Source organism: Populus alba, chromosome 4 (assembly GCF_005239225.2).
Source record: "Populus alba chromosome 4, ASM523922v2, whole genome shotgun sequence".
NCBI classification, from domain to species: Eukaryota; Viridiplantae; Streptophyta; class Magnoliopsida; order Malpighiales; family Salicaceae; genus Populus; species Populus alba.
Genome location: NC_133287.1, coordinates 21,594,291 through 21,612,450, shown reverse-complemented (window position 1 = coordinate 21,612,450; position 18,160 = coordinate 21,594,291). Strand labels below are relative to the sequence as shown.

General features: G+C 36.2%; 2 protein-coding genes across 3 annotated transcripts; one reads left to right on the top strand and one right to left on the bottom strand.

The window, feature by feature from the left end:
• Window positions 1-9,964: 9,964 nt before the first annotated feature.
• On the top strand, window positions 9,965-11,333 carry LOC118038776 (aquaporin TIP1-1). The gene is made up of 2 exons (XM_035045192.2): window positions 9,965-10,551; window positions 10,686-11,333. Exons 1-2 carry the CDS (start codon window positions 10,156-10,158, stop codon window positions 11,058-11,060), a joined length of 771 nt encoding a protein of 256 aa, XP_034901083.1. The 5' UTR covers window positions 9,965-10,155; the 3' UTR covers window positions 11,061-11,333.
• Window positions 11,334-12,858: 1,525 nt separating this feature from the next.
• LOC118038777 (protein SOSEKI 3) lies at window positions 12,859-16,962 on the bottom strand. Of its 2 annotated transcripts, XM_073408459.1 has the most exons (6): window positions 16,250-16,962; window positions 16,111-16,180; window positions 15,814-15,929; window positions 14,836-15,718; window positions 13,431-13,729; window positions 12,859-13,336 (listed from the first exon to the last, which is right to left on the bottom strand). In XM_073408459.1, exons 1-6 carry the CDS (start codon window positions 16,446-16,448, stop codon window positions 13,311-13,313), a joined length of 1,593 nt encoding a protein of 530 aa, XP_073264560.1. In that variant the 5' UTR covers window positions 16,449-16,962; the 3' UTR covers window positions 12,859-13,310. The 2 variants fall into 2 exon arrangements, with proteins under 2 accessions (XP_073264560.1, XP_034901085.1); XM_035045194.2 differs by lacking the exon at window positions 12,859-13,336 and having other exon boundaries at window positions 13,426-13,729.
• Between the last annotated feature and the right edge of the window lie 1,198 nt (window positions 16,963-18,160).

Sequence of the window (18,160 nt, the reverse complement as noted above, 5' to 3'; positions counted from 1 at the left end):
AGTCCCTATGAATACTATTGGCGGTGAAGTGGTGAAATCTTCTAAGCATGCAATAGTTTATGTTGGTTTTGAGCACGAGTGCCCCCATAGCCACCGTTTCTTATTAAGTCTAGATCATCTCAATGAACTAGGATCTTTGTATCCTTTGCCTGAAGAGTCTCATGTACCTTCTATGGAAACTTCTGACAATAGCCTAGCTGATCCTTCAAACTGAAGGGAATTCCGACCGGTGATGTACTGATATTTGCTCTCGGGAGGGCAAGCACACTGACACAATATTTAACGTGGTTCGGCAAACCGCCTACATCCACGGGAGAAGTCATTTGATTATATAGGGAGAGAACAAGATTTACAACAATAGAAGAGGAGGAATCATCTCCTCTTTGGCAACTCTCAACCTCACTCTATTTCTCTCTACTCAGTGCTGCAATGGCAGCTACTGCTGGCTGCCTTGGCAGCCCACTCTCTCCTACATTTCTCACATCTTTCTTTCTCTCAACTCTCTCTAATTTAGCTCTCAAGATGGTGTCTATATATATAGCATGATGGTGCCACCAACTCCAACCTTATTTTCAACAAAGGTGGATGGTCAAAGTCAATGTTAGGCACATTAAATGGCAACACACCTAACAATCACCCCCTTTGACATTTATATGGGCAATTGTCCTCTTGCTTCTTCAGCACAATCTTGCATCCTGCAGCTCTTCCAAGCTTACCATTCCGAGAGCGTCTCCGACCAAGTTTACAGGTACTCGTCAAACCTTTCAATCACCAGAGTCACCAAAGCACACCCTTGCTTACACCAAAGGATCACTTCAACCAGATGGTCTCACACATAACATCTGAAGAGTGTTAACGCTTGTCTCTGGGAACATTCCCCTTCGAGCGTATCAATCATGCTCGGTCCGGAATGATTTATCAAGCCTCACAATAAGGCTTACAGCACCCCCTCAAACGGATATTCCAAGTGCGACAGTCATTATTTGAGTATCTCAATATGATCACAAGCCCACCACTCTTCCAAGAGTCTACTCATCCAAGAGTTGCGCCTGCCCTCTGTTCCACCGTAGGAACCACGCCTTACTTCTCTGTGAGTCTCTCGCTCTTAGTCGTAAGAGTCCAGGTAGCTCTCCACCTTTAACCATGGGGGCAGCCCATTAAAGGTTGATCCATATCTATCTCCATACTCTGAGTATTACAATGCCATTACCGAGCTCACCACCTTGACAAGAGTCAACTCGTTCCTGGAACCTGCGCATGCCCTCTGCTCCTTCATAGCAGCCGCGTCTTAATGCTCCACAAGTCACCCACTTATTGTTCAAGGCAAATGTCTTCTAGCTCATTGATCTTTAGCATGGGGGCAATATCCATGAAAGTCAATCCTGCATTTGTCTCCATACTCATCATACCCACTTCATTGGCTATCCTTCTGTCCACTTATATCTAGCCATCATATCGGCTCTGGGGCGTTCTGAACTGGGCTCATATCGTGGCCCTCACACCTTTCATCCAAGGTGTCTCTGCTCGTCGTCATGCGGCGGTCTGAACTGGGCTCATATCGTGGCCCTCACACCTTTCATCCAAGGTGTCTCCGCTCGTCGTCATGCGGCGGTCTGAACTGGGCTCATATCGTGGCCCTCACACCTTTCATCCAAGGTGTCTCCGCTCGTCGTGGAGCGGTCTCATCCTCCTTCATCGGGATGACTCTAGTGGCTCCAAGATTCTCTACCACCATGTGGACTTGGGAGAGATTACTGCCACTGACTACATAGAAAGAGAAACTTGCGGTATATTCCTCGCAATCCTCCACCTCGATTTCTATGTTTGGAGCTTCTACACCTTTCTGCTTGACAGCTCCACCTACACCAACTCTCTTTGGTGTCTTCGCCTGTCATCATAGGCGGTCGCCTTTTATCACAGGCGTTTGCACCCCCTTAATTAGGTGCCTCTGCAACAGCTCATCTTTCCATCTTTGCATGCATTGAAAGGTCCTCGCTTGTTGCCTTTATCAAGAGCACAAGAGACTTCCTGTTGTACACAGTCTCTGCTCTGAGCTTCATCTGGGAACTCTTCTTCTCCTTGCACCTGTTGTCTCATCACAGTACCTCGTTGGATCCTCCGGGTACTCTTGCACAATCTCTGTGTGCCCTCGTGCAATTTCTGTTCTCCAGATTTCTCCCCATTCCTTGCTTATGTTTGACAGCAGCTCATCCTGTCACAACACTTGTCCAAGTCAAAATAGGGTGCCAATCTTCATCCCCTTGCTGTATTTCTCTTCCATTATCAGGGTCTTCATCAATTCTCCCCTCGAGAAATCACAGTCACCGAATCTAACTTCTTTGGAGAAATCACCACTCCATCAGATCCTTGATCATACGGAACCCAACTGTTCCCCTTGTGTCGTCATCTTGCTAGTCTTCAACAGTTTCATAACAAACTGTCACATATACGAAAATAGTACCGTATGGATAATCCTTCCACTAAGCAAGTTCCCAGGAAAGATTGGAGGGGTCACAACGGTCCCGCTTAAAACCCAATCTCCTAGACAGAACTTCTTAGGCTATATCTATCCATCGTACTGTCTCTCCGTATATACAACCATTTGCTAGCTTTGTTGCAGCTTTCCTTTACAAGTTATCTGGGATATACAGGTTTAATACATGATTTCTCAACATCTAGCGAGACTACTAGTGTTTAGATTCGTCAACATTGGTCTTCATCAATTTCCACTCTACACCTCAAATCGTCCACATCTCGGGTGTCCTGAGTGTCCCAATTTTGCCTTCCACCAAGGCATTATATTTTTCTATTTAACAGTTCAGCACATGTATTTGGGTAAACATGTGCACCTTCTTCTTCTTCATCTCCATCGACCACCATGATGACCTTCAGATGCCTCCTGATCGGGCAATCTCTCTTCAATAATTCACCACCGCCATTTTCGGTCTCGAATCTCAATGATCGGACCGTACCATTGCATCCGGAATGATCAAATTAGCTGGAAACATGTCTTGAATCGTCCAAATCACACTTTAGACGGCTAAGTTTTGATCAAAACAATTCTGGCCTGATCAACGGCTCAGATTCAATTTCAGATCCGGTTGCACGTAGGATCAGCTCCACTGGATCCTATACCTCGGCTCGCGGCTCGGCTCGGCTCCAATTAGGCTCGGCTCACTCGGTTCGTCGTGGCTCGGCTCGCGGCTGATGACGTGGCGGGTGGGTCCCCCTATGCTGACATGGATGTTGACAAGTCAATTCCTTGCTGACTGTGTACTCTGATGTCATCCTTACATCATGCTGATGTCATCCTTTGCATAGTACTGTTCATGACACTGTCACTGTTCATGTCTACTGTTCACATGGGTCGGGTCAACTGGTATTCGGGTCGGGTCAACTCATCCGGGTGAAGAAGACGCGTGGCACGCGTGGGGCGCGTCTGTGCGCGTGGGCAGACGCCTTGCCGGAGAGTGATGGAGAGTGCGGCCATGTCCGACGTCCGATTTTGACGCGGTTTTCACCAGTGGCTTCGTCTCTTCCTCCTCTACACAGTGAGATGGTTAAAACACCATTTTGACAACTTTCATGTTTGAGCAAAAAATCAAACACCACTTAAACCATATGCTCTGATACCAATTGAAGGGAATTCCGACCGGTGATGTACTGATATTTGCTCTCGGGAGGGCAAGCACACTGACACAATATTTAACGTGGTTCGGCAAACCGCCTACATCCACGGGAGAAGTCATTTGATTATATAGGGAGAGAACAAGATTTACAACAATAGAAGAGGAGGAATCATCTCCTCTTTGGCAACTCTCAACCTCACTCTATTTCTCTCTACTCAGTGCTGCAATGGCAGCTACTGCTGGCTGCCTTGGCAGCCCACTCTCTCCTACATTTCTCACATCTTTCTTTCTCTCAACTCTCTCTAATTTAGCTCTCAAGATGGTGTCTATATATATAGCATGATGGTGCCACCAACTCCAACCTTATTTTCAACAAAGGTGGATGGTCAAAGTCAATGTTAGGCACATTAAATGGCAACACACCTAACACAAACTTGGGTAGAAACAGTAGCACTGGTAAAGGTCATCGAAGATCAAAGGACAAGGCTGTTGCTACTGCAAATGAGCTGAGAAATACAGACAAGTCAAAGGAGATGGGGGAAGGAACAGAAACTGACATCTCTCAATGTTCCAACACACTCCAATTTTATGAAATGTGTTAGTTTTTATAAGCCTTGATGACGGTGGAAGTGCTTTCTCCATGTTGAATAGAAATTTACCAATGTATATGAATTGCCCATACTTCCAGCTATCCAAGAACAAGAAGGATCCACCAGAAGTCAAGTTTGCTGGCACAGTATCACAGTTGCAGAGAATTTTTCTGGTACATAATGCTGCTAGTCTTTTCATACATTTTCCTGATTTCTATGTTGTTAGTTTACTAATTCTATGGCATCTTCAAGCTGAAATTTGTTGTGATCCGTATGTTCATTGATATTGCTAACGACAGCTTGCCCCTATGTCATAAACAGTGGTGGTATGTTTTGATACCTGTTTAGGCCCATGATAATTTGGAAAGCATGCTCTGTGGGATCATTGCTGACAAAAAGACAGTGGGAGTTGAGAATATAACACAGTTGCTTAGTGTACCTTAACAAATTTGATTCATATTTCATCAAATTATCAGTGCTAGTTTTTTAGAATATGAGACCATGACATAGTTATAATGTGGTGTGGTTCTAAAGGTTTATGTCTTTGGTTATTTGAGTTTAAAAAGTCCACTGTTATGCAAGAAATTAAATATGATTGGCAATTAACTTATTTTCCTGCATTAAGAACCTACTGTATTGATTCAAATAATATCACTATTTATAGTAATGGAAAAATTAAAACCATCAGTGATCTTCGTTTTCTGAGATTATTACATTGTTATCCTTCAGCTACACCAGTGGGACTTCTGTTCTCAGATAACCAATACATATATAGTCATCGGGGTACTTTTTATTTATGCAGAATGATGTTCTTTAGTGAGACTTAGACTGGTTGGTTTAATTTTTCTGCATTTTCTTCCTTGTTTCATGACCCTCGTTGCTCTCTATTGATAAGCACTTGAGAAATTAACAAATCCTGGTAATTCAAGTTATTGTCAGTGCAATCAATAATTTTCTGTTTGTGTCTCATAAAAGCCTCCCCCATGGGCGGAATCGGGTTCTCCCCCTTTCTCTCCTCTCACCACTTCCAGGATCTCTCTTCAAAAACACCTAAAGAAGCCCTGAAACACCCATCTCTCTCTCTAGTTTTACCAGCGGTAACATCTTTCTTTCTATTTCTACCAATGGCAAGCAACCCACATTCCAGCCAAAACAGCCATCATCGCTCACCCTTACCACTCACATTTTATTTCTAGAGGAATATTTAACGCTGCATCTCAATTAATTTAATGTACTTTATATTTAATTAGTGTTCATTTGATTTTATTGAATGTTAAGATTTTGAATTAGGAATTAGTTTTGGATGTAATTTAAGTTGTTAATTAGATATAATTATGTTATTTTGTTAAATAATCAATTATTTTAGATTGTTGTGGATAGTGAATTAACAAAATTATGTGTTAGAAATGTTAGTGTTGATTTAGTTTAAATTATAGATTAAGTTAATTAAATATATTTTTAGTTGATAATCAGATTACTTTATTTAATAATGAATGTTATATTTTTAGTTGATCATTGATTTACTTTCATTAACCCCAATATATTAATAAATTAAAATTGTGTTTTGTTGTGTTGTTTAACAGAATCTATAATAATTTAAGAATATTATCTTCTATGGTGGTATTATTATCAATTCCAACAATTATATCATTTATAATGACAAAAGCTTGTTAATTTGTTGATGCAGTAAAACAGTGATATATAAAGAATTCTTTGCAATATAAAATCATCATTCAACAAAGTCTTATATTCAAATGTAGTATGTTCAAGAACCAGTAGATGGTATTTGCGTGGGGGTATCACCAAAAGTCTAATTCATGAGAAATTGTAAAATTGAAAGAGCCGCACACATGTTTGACAGTGTAATTATAATTGTTTTTCAAATAACTTTTCGTATCAAAATGCATATTAATGATATTTTTTTTTATTTTTTAAAAAATTATTTTTGATATCACTGTATCAAAATGATTAGAAAACACTAAAATCATATATTAATTTGAAATAAATAAAAAAAAATAAAAAAAATTTCAAATTTTTTTAAAAATATTTTTAAAATACAGAAACAAATGGAGACGTACCACAATTTATAATTATATAAATTTAATAAACTTGTATCTCAACCATCTTTCCTCGTTCAAGTTCTCCAGTTTGATAAAAAAAAAAAATACGAGAGATGAGAAAGTAGTATGATAATAAATAAATTGAATGATTATTGGCAAAAAAATGGAATGTGATCTCCTTTCCACATAGAATGACTGGTGATGCACAGGACCGGTAGTTGAAAAGTAGGAATTCGAGACCATCTAGCCGACTAGATCAAGAGATTTGAACCTTACGCTGAAGATACGGGTTTGAATCCACACTTCAACAATAATATTATTTAATTTAACTCATGCTTCATTTATTTCTATTGTACTCTTTGTGCTGTCTGTGTTTTGTTTCATCTATATATTTTAAATTATTTCGCAATTTTGTATGAATTCATTGAAAAATATCTTGAAATCTTGGCTAAAAATATGTGGTTGTTATTGTTTTTAAAGTACTTTTTATTTATAAAAAGCATGTTAATAATATTTTTTTTTATTTTTTAAAAATTATTTTTGAGATCTACATATTAAAAATAATTTAAAAATATCAAAAACATATTAATTTAAAAAAAATTTAATTTTTTAAAAATACTTTTAGAATGGACTGTGAAACAAGCATATCATTAATGTAAGAGGCAAAGCAAGCAACTTTACAGCTATAATTAACCCGACCAGAGAGGCTCTCAATTATCTAGTTAAGTCTTTCAAAAACTAATATAATGGGATCACAACTAATTAATCAAGCAAATTAAAATTCTTAAAATGCTACACAGTATATATTAATCAGTACATGATCCGGAGGCGGGCTAGGAGTATTTTCACTACTAAAAATTTGAGAAATAGCAATAGAAACACCAATACAAAATATTTTATTGTAATTTATGATATAAATAAAAACATGAAATTTATGGTGGTAATTTCCAATAGAAGTTATAACATATTTTTTTCCGTCAATAAATTCCGATGAAATAGAAAAAATAAAAAAATAAAAATTATGTCAGAAATTTCAATGGAAAGATGACACCAATATTTTCTTTGAGAGAATTTTTTACAACATTTCATCAAAAATATTAAATGAAATAAAACTCGATAGTTCTCTCTTCCCTTTACTTTCTTCTTCTTCCTTGTTTAAAAAACAAGCAGCCCCCTCCCTTTTTTTTTTCTCACAAATCCAACCACCATCCTCATAAATCCGGCCACCCCAAACCACCGGCATCGACATAAATCTATCAATAGTTTATCATCCCTCTCTTAGTTCAATTTCTTGTGAAACTTTGCTACACCAAGTAAACCTATCATTTTTGTTTTGTATCCCATTTGTTTTTTAGGTTAATTTATTATTGATTTTTTTATACTTATTTATGGTTTGTTTTGTATATTTAAGTATTTTACAACTTTTTCCTAGAGAATTTTTTTGTATTAATGTATAATTTGTATGATAAGATTTGTTTTGGACCCAGGGGGAATTTTTTTCATTGTCATTTGATAAAATTGAATTTGATTTTATAATTTAGGTGTGTTATAATTGAAGAAATAGTAGGTTATTCAATGGGTACCAAGTACATTTTATCAATTTTATTGTCAAGTTGAAAATTTTAAAAAAATTATGGAAATATTGAGACAATAACATAATAAATTGATCCAAGCCAACTATGATTAACCTACAAAACCTGCAATCTAATATATGAAATCGTGATAAAACCATGAAACCCATACCAAGACAAATTAGAAAACTCAATTATAAGGAACCAAATATTAAATGTTGAAAGAGAAAAAAATATAAAATTAAAAAAGGATAAAAAAATGACTTGAGTAAACCTATATCAATAGTAGGTGCAACGCAACAAACCGAGGCAAATTTGTCCAGACATAAGAAGAAAAATGTTAAGGCAACACTATGATTTTTAAAGAAGCAAAAGATAAATTTTATTAATTTACTAATATAAAACAGGAAATCATAATTTAACAACATGAAAAACAAAGCAAACTCAGGTGAATATCCTGAACTCGAGTTAGTATTTCAAAATCATAACTCGTGAAATATTAGACCCAAGCTTAATCATCAAAGGCCTATTCATAACCAATTTAATATTGAAGGGTAAAAAAAATACAAAAAACTTGTCAATTTAGAAAATAGCAATAAAAAAATTAGGATTAGACCTGATAGAAAAAAAAAAATAAAGAAGGTTGAAATCATAAAAAGACCAATTTTATAAATCACCTCAAATAAAAAAAAATAGCAATCAAAATAATAGGGACCCAATATGAGAGATGAAAAGATTAAAGAATGATGAAATTAGAATTAATTTTCAAAATGAAATAATTTTTTCAAATAAAACAATTATAATTAAGAAATGAGGGAATAAATTTGAAAGGGAAAGAAATTGAAAGGCCAATGTGATTTTTCAAAGGGTAGCATGCAAATCAATGTGGAGGAGAGAGAAAAGAAGGGAAAAAAAATAAACCAGCATGAAGCTGGATGGAATCACCCTACTCGCGCCACCTAGGTATGAGAAAGATGCCGAGACAAATCAAATGACGCAATGAAAACATGATCATCAGAGGTATACGCAAGCGCTGCCTGAAAGCAGTGGAGTGACTGATGCATTACACGCACTAACAACTTTGTTTTTTTTTTTCTAAAAATAAAAATACCCCTAGGACTAAATAATAATTACAAAAAACTATTATGAAATTACTTATAAGCTGTTAAAGGCAAGGTTAAAAAAATTTGATGGTAAGGGAAATTGAGCAATTACACTATTTATAGTAAAATGAAATTCCTATTAAACCTTCGGATCTAAGGTCAATTTTTTTAACTTTATAAAGGTAATACAATAATTTAATTGTTACAAAAAATTCAATAAGAAAATGTTGCCCCAGAACAAATAAAAATAACAAATTAACCTTATGAAACAACCCTTTTATCTCTAAAGTATCATGACCCTTTTATCTCTAAAGTCTAGTTCAAATGATTTTTTTTTTTGTTAAAGGCAAAATTATAACTTTATTGTTAGAATCCAAAATAAATCACAGGGTATATGACCCCATCTTTAGAAGGTTTACAAAGCATTAAATTGGTTATAAATCCTACATTAACTAGGAAACAAGATAAAAATCCAAAATCACAAAGAAATGAAGCATGAAATCCAAAAATAATAAGGAAAATCATAAAACCGCCAAAACCAAAGTCCTAGGATGAAATTTTTAAAATCTAAAGATCTAACTGTCAGAGTAGCAATTCCATGACCAATTAAAGGATAACAGCTTTCGAAAACTCTTGTAAAAATTTAAACGCGATCAAACAGTCAAATAAAAAATTAAGGTTCTTTTAACTATTATTCTAGTATGACATAACCAAATTTCCTCTTAAATCTAAATCTATCTTAATAATTCATAAATATATTTACTAGACCCTTTACATAATCTATCTAAGATAAACTATCATCTAGTTATAGGAATCTAATATCTCACTATTCAAAATCATTTGTTATCACATACCCCACTTCATCACATAACCACTTCAGTCCAATCACAAGACGTAGCTCTTATCTTGTATTCCTACCTGGCTATCACACATACTCCTTGAAGATGAATGCTTCGCTGTGCATGCTTGGTGAGATGGTCCCAGCATTGTATACAGAGGTCATCGGATACCGGATATAGCACGGTTCCAATTGCTTCGAGAGTTCAATATAAGGGGCTCACAAGCACCCTAATGGAACATAGATTTCACATCTAGCAAAATTAGGTGCACCCTGGGAGTGTCACTTCTTCCTAGTGATACTACCAGCTCACAATAGCATTTCTAATTTTCTCCGTCCATTTTGATCCTTAGAACTGAGCACCATGCGTAATTTTATTATCATCGAACGGATAACGATCGGGAGGGTGGCGGATGACTTTCATTCTAATGCATTCAAGGCTGCATTGGCTGAGTTCATCAGTACCTTAATTTTTGTGTTCGCTGGACAAGGGTCAACGATGGCCTATAACAAACTCACATCTAATGCACCAACTTCCCCAGCTGGGCTGATTGCCGTGGCATTGGCACACGCGTTTGGCCTATTTGTGGGAGTTGCTGTCAGTGCCAACATCTCTGGAGGCCATGTCAATCCGGCCGTCACCTTTGGTGCCTTCATTGGTGGCAACATCTCTCTCCTCCGTGGCATTCTGTATTGGATTGCTCAACTCCTTGGCTCCACCGTCGCTTGCTTGCTTCTTAAGTATACCACTCATCACATGGTGAGTAGCTACTAGCTAGATAAAATTAAAACTAAGAAAAGTAACCTTACGATCCAAAAATGTCATCAATATAAACTAATTTAACAGCATATTTTTCTAATATTTAACAATATTGGAAACAAAATCTTGTGCAGACAGTCTCAGTGTTCACTTTGTCCCCTGGGGTGACTGTATGGAACGCATTTGTCTTCGAGATTGTAATGACTTTTGCCCTAGTTTACACCGTATATGCAACAGCCATTGATCCAAAGAAAGGTGACGTGGGAGTCATTGCACCTCTAGCCATTGGCTTTGTACTTGGAGCTAACATTTTGGCTGGTGGAGCATTTGAAGGAGCAGCTTTGAACCCCGCCGTGCCTTTTGGACCGGCTTTGGTGAGCTGGAACTGGTACCACCACTGGGTTTACTGGGCTGGACCTTTGATCGGAGGCGGGCTTGCCGGGATTGTTTACGAGCTTATCTTCATGAGCCACAGTACTCATGAGCCCCTGCCGGGTGGAGAGTTTTAGAGGGAAATTACAAATAAATCGTTGCATCTACTATTAATTTATAATCTATATTTAATTTCTTCTTCTTAATTTTTAGTTCTGTTTTGTTTGGACTACGTTTGATTCGTTGTTACGAGCACTTCAATTTGCCTTTGTAAGTTGTAAGTTGGTCATTTTGGTTTGCTGGTCGAGCGTATGAGGTATTGTTGTGTTGATTGTCTCCTTAATCACTATTATTGTATGATTTATTTTATGGACATGAGTTCTTATGGTCTCATGCCACAGATTTAACTACCTTGCTTTTATCGTTTTCTTAGCCTTTTTGTAGATAAAATGTCCAAGTCAAACAAGGGTAGAAAGGTAGTTGATAGCAGATTGTGATCAATAATGTTGAATTGCAGGAAGCCAGCAATATTTGCAGACTAGCTAGGGCCATGCACCGGCCCCTAAACTACCAAGCTATTTCTTCCATTGTTTTGCCTTGTTCATGATCATGTTTCTCTGCTTCATGATGTCCCATAACTTCAGCTACTAGCTATACGTAATTGCTAACAAATAAGCAATGCCAAGGGAAACTCTTATCGACAAGGTTACTTCTGGCACTGTATATATTAAACTCTGAGCAGCATTTGAGTTCTTGGCGTTATATATATAAACACATGTGAAAATCGTATTAAGTCCTTTCAATTCCACTTCAGCTTCTGTCAAGGCCCTTCAATCGGTTAGGTTCCTTCATATTCTTTTTTTCTTCTGCTAATTAGAAACAAACTGGTCAGTTGCAGATCAGCCAGCGAAAAGACAGTTTGTGAAGGTATCACAATATATCAGCTTGTTTGAGCACACAAACTGTGGATTATTGTAAATTGATTTGTGATTTTTTTAATATTTTATATAAAAAAAAATAATTAAACCCAGTAAAGTCTCTAACCTAGATTATAAATTTAGTAGATTAATTTGAAATTTTTGTTTTTTGTTTTTGAACTTGTTAAGTTGATAAAATCATTTTAAAATAATTTTAACATGATGAAATTTAAAAGTAAAGTTAGAAAAGAAACTCAGGTTAATCTATAGTATAATTTATAGTTTCCTTTCAAAATAACAACAGTTGACAAAATATCTAATAAAAAGAAAATGAAAAATACAAATGACTCATGGAATTCGAAACTCTTGACCTCTCTCTTCTCGCAATGTATTGTTTTATCCACCAGGCTACACGAAAGCCACAATGGTTGGTGGACTGTCTGGTTTCTGCTTGGTGGATACAAATTGATCAACTGCACAGAAGCTAATAATAAATAATGACAAGGCCACGTAAGTTTTCCTCTTCCAGCCAAGCCTGCAGTGCATAGTGCAGAGCACATAACCCTAGAGTATACAGCAGAGACACCTCAAATTCGCTGTATATGTCATAAGAATGGGACACAGTAGTGAGCAGCTCACAGATCCAACTGTTTAGTGAACCTGTATCATAATTTAAAATTATCAAAATGTCAAACACAGTAATAAAACAATGGCTTTTCTTCTCTTCCTCTCTCGTGGAGTTACCTTCGCGGTCGATGTCTCCAAGGAAAGGGGGGAAAAAGAGAAGACAATCCAGGTGGGTTGCTTTGGTTGCTTGTAGACTGAAAAATGCCTTTACCGTCGATTCAAGCAACCGAGCATGAGAAAGGTAAACCTCAATCACCATTGTAGGGGAAAAAGCTCTTCGCACGTGAATATCACAAACTTTTGTCGTCAGCACATGACGATGAATGCCATTACAGTAGCATGGCTTTAATTTGTCGGAAAGGAAGAGGGACCCTAGCAATATATACAGGTGTTTACTGTTGAAAAAGATGGCGCAGGCCAAAAAAGGTTAATGAAAAATAGTACATGGTCGCAGTTGCTTTGACAGTTTACTGTAGCAAAAGCATTACTACACAAGGATGGTTTTGCAACTACAGTTTACACGAAAAGGTACGATTCAATTTATATAAAAAAAAAAAAAGCTGACACCCAGTGGACTATGCCGGAACTTGCACCCTTGTAAATGGGTCATTTCCCTTTTTCCTCTCTAAACTTTTTTGAACTCCTTTTATTTACAGAATCATTCCATGGACCCGCCAATTAATTTTGATCATTGGTTGACATTTAAACTAAATTTGAAAACTTGTAGTTTTATACAATCAACAAGCCTCTTCAATGGAACCGACTGTTTGTTAACATTGATCAGCCTCCAGATTTCGCCCTACGAGCGGCAAACAGCAGGGTTACATGGGGCTTTGGAGTGGATTATAACCCGAGCTCCTGAAGCAAGCCTGTGGAGAGGAGATTAGAATAATGTCAAAATGCGACAACAAAAGGATAAAATTTAGCAGTGACTACTAAAGCAGAATGGAGTCAACACTTAACTTTCTTCGATCTTGATCACCCTCTCCTCCTCTCTGAAAGAATCGAGCTTCTTTGATTGTTTCTTACCTGGAACAGGCTCTGTGATTCTTTGACTGCCACCATTTGATAAGCTATAATGTATTACTTGAGAGCCATCAGCCCCGTCTGAGGAGTTTCTAGGTTTATCAGAAACAGGTGATCGCAAAGATATGCAGTGCGGCTGCTTGCTTAGGGAGGCTTTTATTGATTGTGAGATGCATTTTGAGTGTCCAGAGGTTGACTCGCCATTGTCTTCAACTGAATCTGGTTGTTTACACATCCTGAAATTTAATTTATGTTTGTAATTAAGGTGGACAAGGAAAGAATGTAGAACTACTTCATCTTTGAATAATACCTTTGCCATGATAAAACATAGAGGAATTTTTTATGTATTTTTATAAATTTTACTCCAATACTATCACATTTCCAAATAAATATAATTTTTTTCATGTTATTTTATTCCTATAGTATCAATCAGACAGACAGGGACAGAAAATTATATCTTGTCTACCGAACCAAACACAAATTAGTCTCGTCCCTGGTGTCTCGTCTCATACTATCTGCTTTCTTGTTCCTCCCGTCCTGTGCATCATTCCAAACCCACAACCATAATGACTCAATTTGTGGCATGACCTTTTGTTGTGCAGACCAATTATAACCTATAAAATTTTCTATGTGCTTTGCTCAGTAAAAGCTTTGAGCTTTTGAATACCAGCACTCTAGGATGACTTAAATACAATGGGACATTGCATGTGACCTCATTATTAACAACTAAAGCGCAGGGAAAGCAGTGAGGTTAGAGAGGGTGGGGTTACAAGTCTCACATAAGGGAAAAGATTATAGCTCCAACAAGTAGACACCATCATGTTATGTGCTTACCAACATTATGGGATCCCTCCAAACCACATTAAACTGAAACAATATTATGGAAATCCACTGGTTGACGTTGTGGATTCTCTTTACCAAGCCAAATGGCCAAACTGAAAACTCAAGGTTGATTCTTGGATGATGGCTCAAGAATACCTGGTTCAGAGCCTAAACCAGTCAAGTTAATTAACCTAATAAAACATTCAAATTAGCAGTCATGAAAGTTGTCAATTTAGCCTGTCTCCAGTGGTGGCAAAAAGTCTGAAGTGTAACAATAACACCTATCTGGTAAATTGCCAACTATCCGCAAACTGGTTAACAAGCCTAGTTGTTAAGTTAAATAACCCAATTCAAGTCATCATTCAACAAGCCAACCCTTAGATTAGCTTATTGGGTTTTAGTACTACAAAAACCAGCTTGCATCCATGGATCCTTGAGGGAGGTGAAAGAAGCTAGCACATTTAAATGATATGCGAAGGATTTAACACAAAAGAGAAGCAAGGGTTGAGGCAATGTTAACCTGTCTGCATTGTACGAAGAAGAACGCTTCAGACAAGCAAGCCCATCTCCTCCCTCTAGCATTTTCATCTCGATCAGGCTCCCACTGAAATACTCCTTTTCTTCCAATTTGAGACCCGTCACCCTTGGATTCTCTGACAAGCTATCAAGCTCTCCTAACATTACTGAAGTAGAGTACAACGGTGAGGGAAACTTTGAATGAGAAAATCTCGGCCTGTAGGTTGGAACCAGTCCAAAACTGTGATCTTTCACTGAAATTGACCCACAGGAGATCAATTGCATCAACATATTACTGGCCTTGAGTCTTGCATTGTTTGGCATTCGAATGTCTTCCTCTTCAATAATTCTAAAACTGTTGATTTTATTAACATCAGCTCTAATAAGAGACTCCAAAGTTTCAGTCTTCCCGCCCGACGATGATGGGCTAGAGGAAGACTGGGGAGGGGAAACTGAATTCTCACATATCTCAGAATTTTCCTTCACGCATGGAAGCCGATTTTGACAATCCTCTTTGCATTCCCGTTCCAGAGAAGCATCATCAGTCGAGACACCCCTCGTACAAGTTTCTCGGGATTTAGGTCTGCTTCCATTTTCCTCGGTCTGAGTCGAAGCATTTGCGAATCCATCACTCTTGTAAACCTTGTATTCTGTCAAGCTAAGAGAGCCATTCCACGAAGAATTCTTTCCAACAGTAGACTCTGGAGACACGCCAGAGGAGCCAGGATGTTGCAGTCTAGGGGAGATTTCATCTTCCTGAGAATGCTTTGTTTCCTTTCCATTCAAACTTGAAGCTGACGAGGAGTCATCTTGACTTCTAGAAGAAGCTGGTTGTGGCAATAGTTTCAGATTTTGCATTTTTATGGTTCCAACAGGAGCGAAATGATCTGTAGAGATTAAAAAGCTGTCAGGCCTTAAACCTATCCATGTCACAAAACAACAAGTAAACCATTAATCAAGCTGAATTTCATCCATAGCCCACCTGAATTAGATTCTTCAAAGAGTTCAGAACCTTTGAGAACATATTCATTTCCATGAGCAGGAAGAATTAAATCATCCTCACAGAGATCATGCCATACAAATCCATTCTTATAGCTTCTGCGATACATAACACACAAAAAAACGAACAAATAAGCACAAGCAGAATAAACTAAAAGTAACCCCCAGTTTTTTCAACAAAAAAGAAAGAATCTTTACCAAAGATTTTTCAATTCTTTCAGGATTTTGAAATAAAAACAGTCCAAGAAACTAAAAACAGAAGAAAGAAAGTAACTTTGACCTCTTAGAAGACCAAGAATACAAGGAAGCCATCCCTCTCCCTCTCAAAACATTAAGCCTCTCAATCACATCTGCAACAACACATCAAATTACATTCATTCTCGAAACCAAGACCCAAAAAAGAAATCACCAAAAAATACCTCTAAGGTAGAGACCATCAGGTGAAGCAAGAGGGACTTCAATGAAATGAGGGTGCTCCAGCTGGCGATTTCTACAGAGGTAATAAACAACAGCAACTTTACGGTTCTGTTGTTGATACTTTGGTGACCTCTCTGTCCACACCTTTGCTCTCTCTGGACTCAGTTGCCTGTTGTACTTTTTCATTCTCGTCGTCTCCATTATCACATCAAAACCCTAACCAAGAAAATACTGAGACTTGAGGGCGGCGTACCAGTCAAGGAGATCCAAAATCGTTATGGTATTGCTTTTGCTGAATGAAGAAGAACAAACGACAAGAAAGGAAATGTGGTTTTGGATTCTTATTATCTGCTCATACTTTTTTTTCTCTTCTATTTTTTTGGCTGGTTCGATGGAGGCCGAGAAAGGAAGGCGGGGGAGAGGCGAAGCTAGTGGGTGAGCTCTGCCCGACCAAAGACTGGTTTTTGTTTTGTTTTGGTTTTTGTTTCTGCTTCTGCTCTTCCTCTTGCTTGCTTAGTTTTGTCCTTGCGTTTTATAAATTGAATTAAATAGTTTATTTAGTTCTAAAAGTTAATTAATTAATCCTAAATCGTTAAATATTTAAAAGACTAGTCAAATTTACAGACGGAAAAGGGGAGAAAAGATAAGGAGAGGTAAGAGAAAAAAAAGAAGAGAAGAAGGAAAAAAACGCCAAGAGGAGGAGGCAGAGAAGTGATGATCGATATGTTGGCTGAGTAGGAAGAAGTGGAGGTAAAGAGAAGGAAAGAAGAGACGAAGGCTTTTTTAATGATTTAATATTTTCAATGAAATTGAAAGTTTGGAATTAAAATAGAGATATTTTAAAGATAAAAATACAGAATTTGTGATATTTTATGTGTTTTTAATACTGTGATAGCTTTTATAATTGTAATTCATTGATAGTAAGAGTGATTTTGAAAGTAATATTACAATATTAATAAATTTAAATATGTAAAGAATATTTATATAATGTTTCAAATTAAAAATACTAAACAATTTCTTTCTTGAAACGTAGGGACTAACTTATAATATACCTTTTTTTTAATGCTCAACCCTGTCTTTTCCGCCCCTTTAGAAGCAGCGTCAAAACAAAGTACAATGATTTAACGTAACTGGGTGAATACTGTTTTTAAAAAATGTTTTTTTTAGTATATTAAAATAATATTTTTAAAATTTTTTAATTTTTATATCATAATATCAAAATTATTAAAAAATATATAAAAAAACAATAATTTAATATTATTTTAAAAATAATAATTTGAAAAGCTAATTGAATCATATAAGTAAATACTTCATAAACCATATTACCCTGCTATATTAAAAAACTTGGATTTTTGTTTTCAATTCTTTTTTTTTTCAATTTTATTTTTAATTTATTTTTAATAATTAGTCTGGTTATTTTTTTTAACTAAAATTAACTAAATTATGTCAAGGTAACTTCCATATAATTTAGTTTTAAACTCATACTAGATAAAAAATCAAGTCGAAATTTTTTTTATGTCAATTTTATTTTAGCTTTTCATCAATGTCATTTTCAAAAAAAAATTTTAACTTGTCATTTAGATTATTTTTTAACCAACTAAGTCAATCAAATCACATCAAAACAACTTTCATACGATTTAATTTTAAATTTAAATTAAGTAAAATGTTGGTCTAAAAGGTTTTTTCCTATAAATTTTATTTCTTTTCTAATTTTATTTTTAGATTTTTTTTAATTAATAAGCAGTTTGTTTTTTAAAACGATTATATTAAAACAACTTTTATAAAATTTAATTTTTAAATAGAAATAGATAAAAATCAAGTCAAAATTTTTCAAATTGAAATATTAAATTAAATTGAATAATAATATTAAATAATTCTCAAAACCCAAGTGTTTTTTGTTATATTTTTTTTAT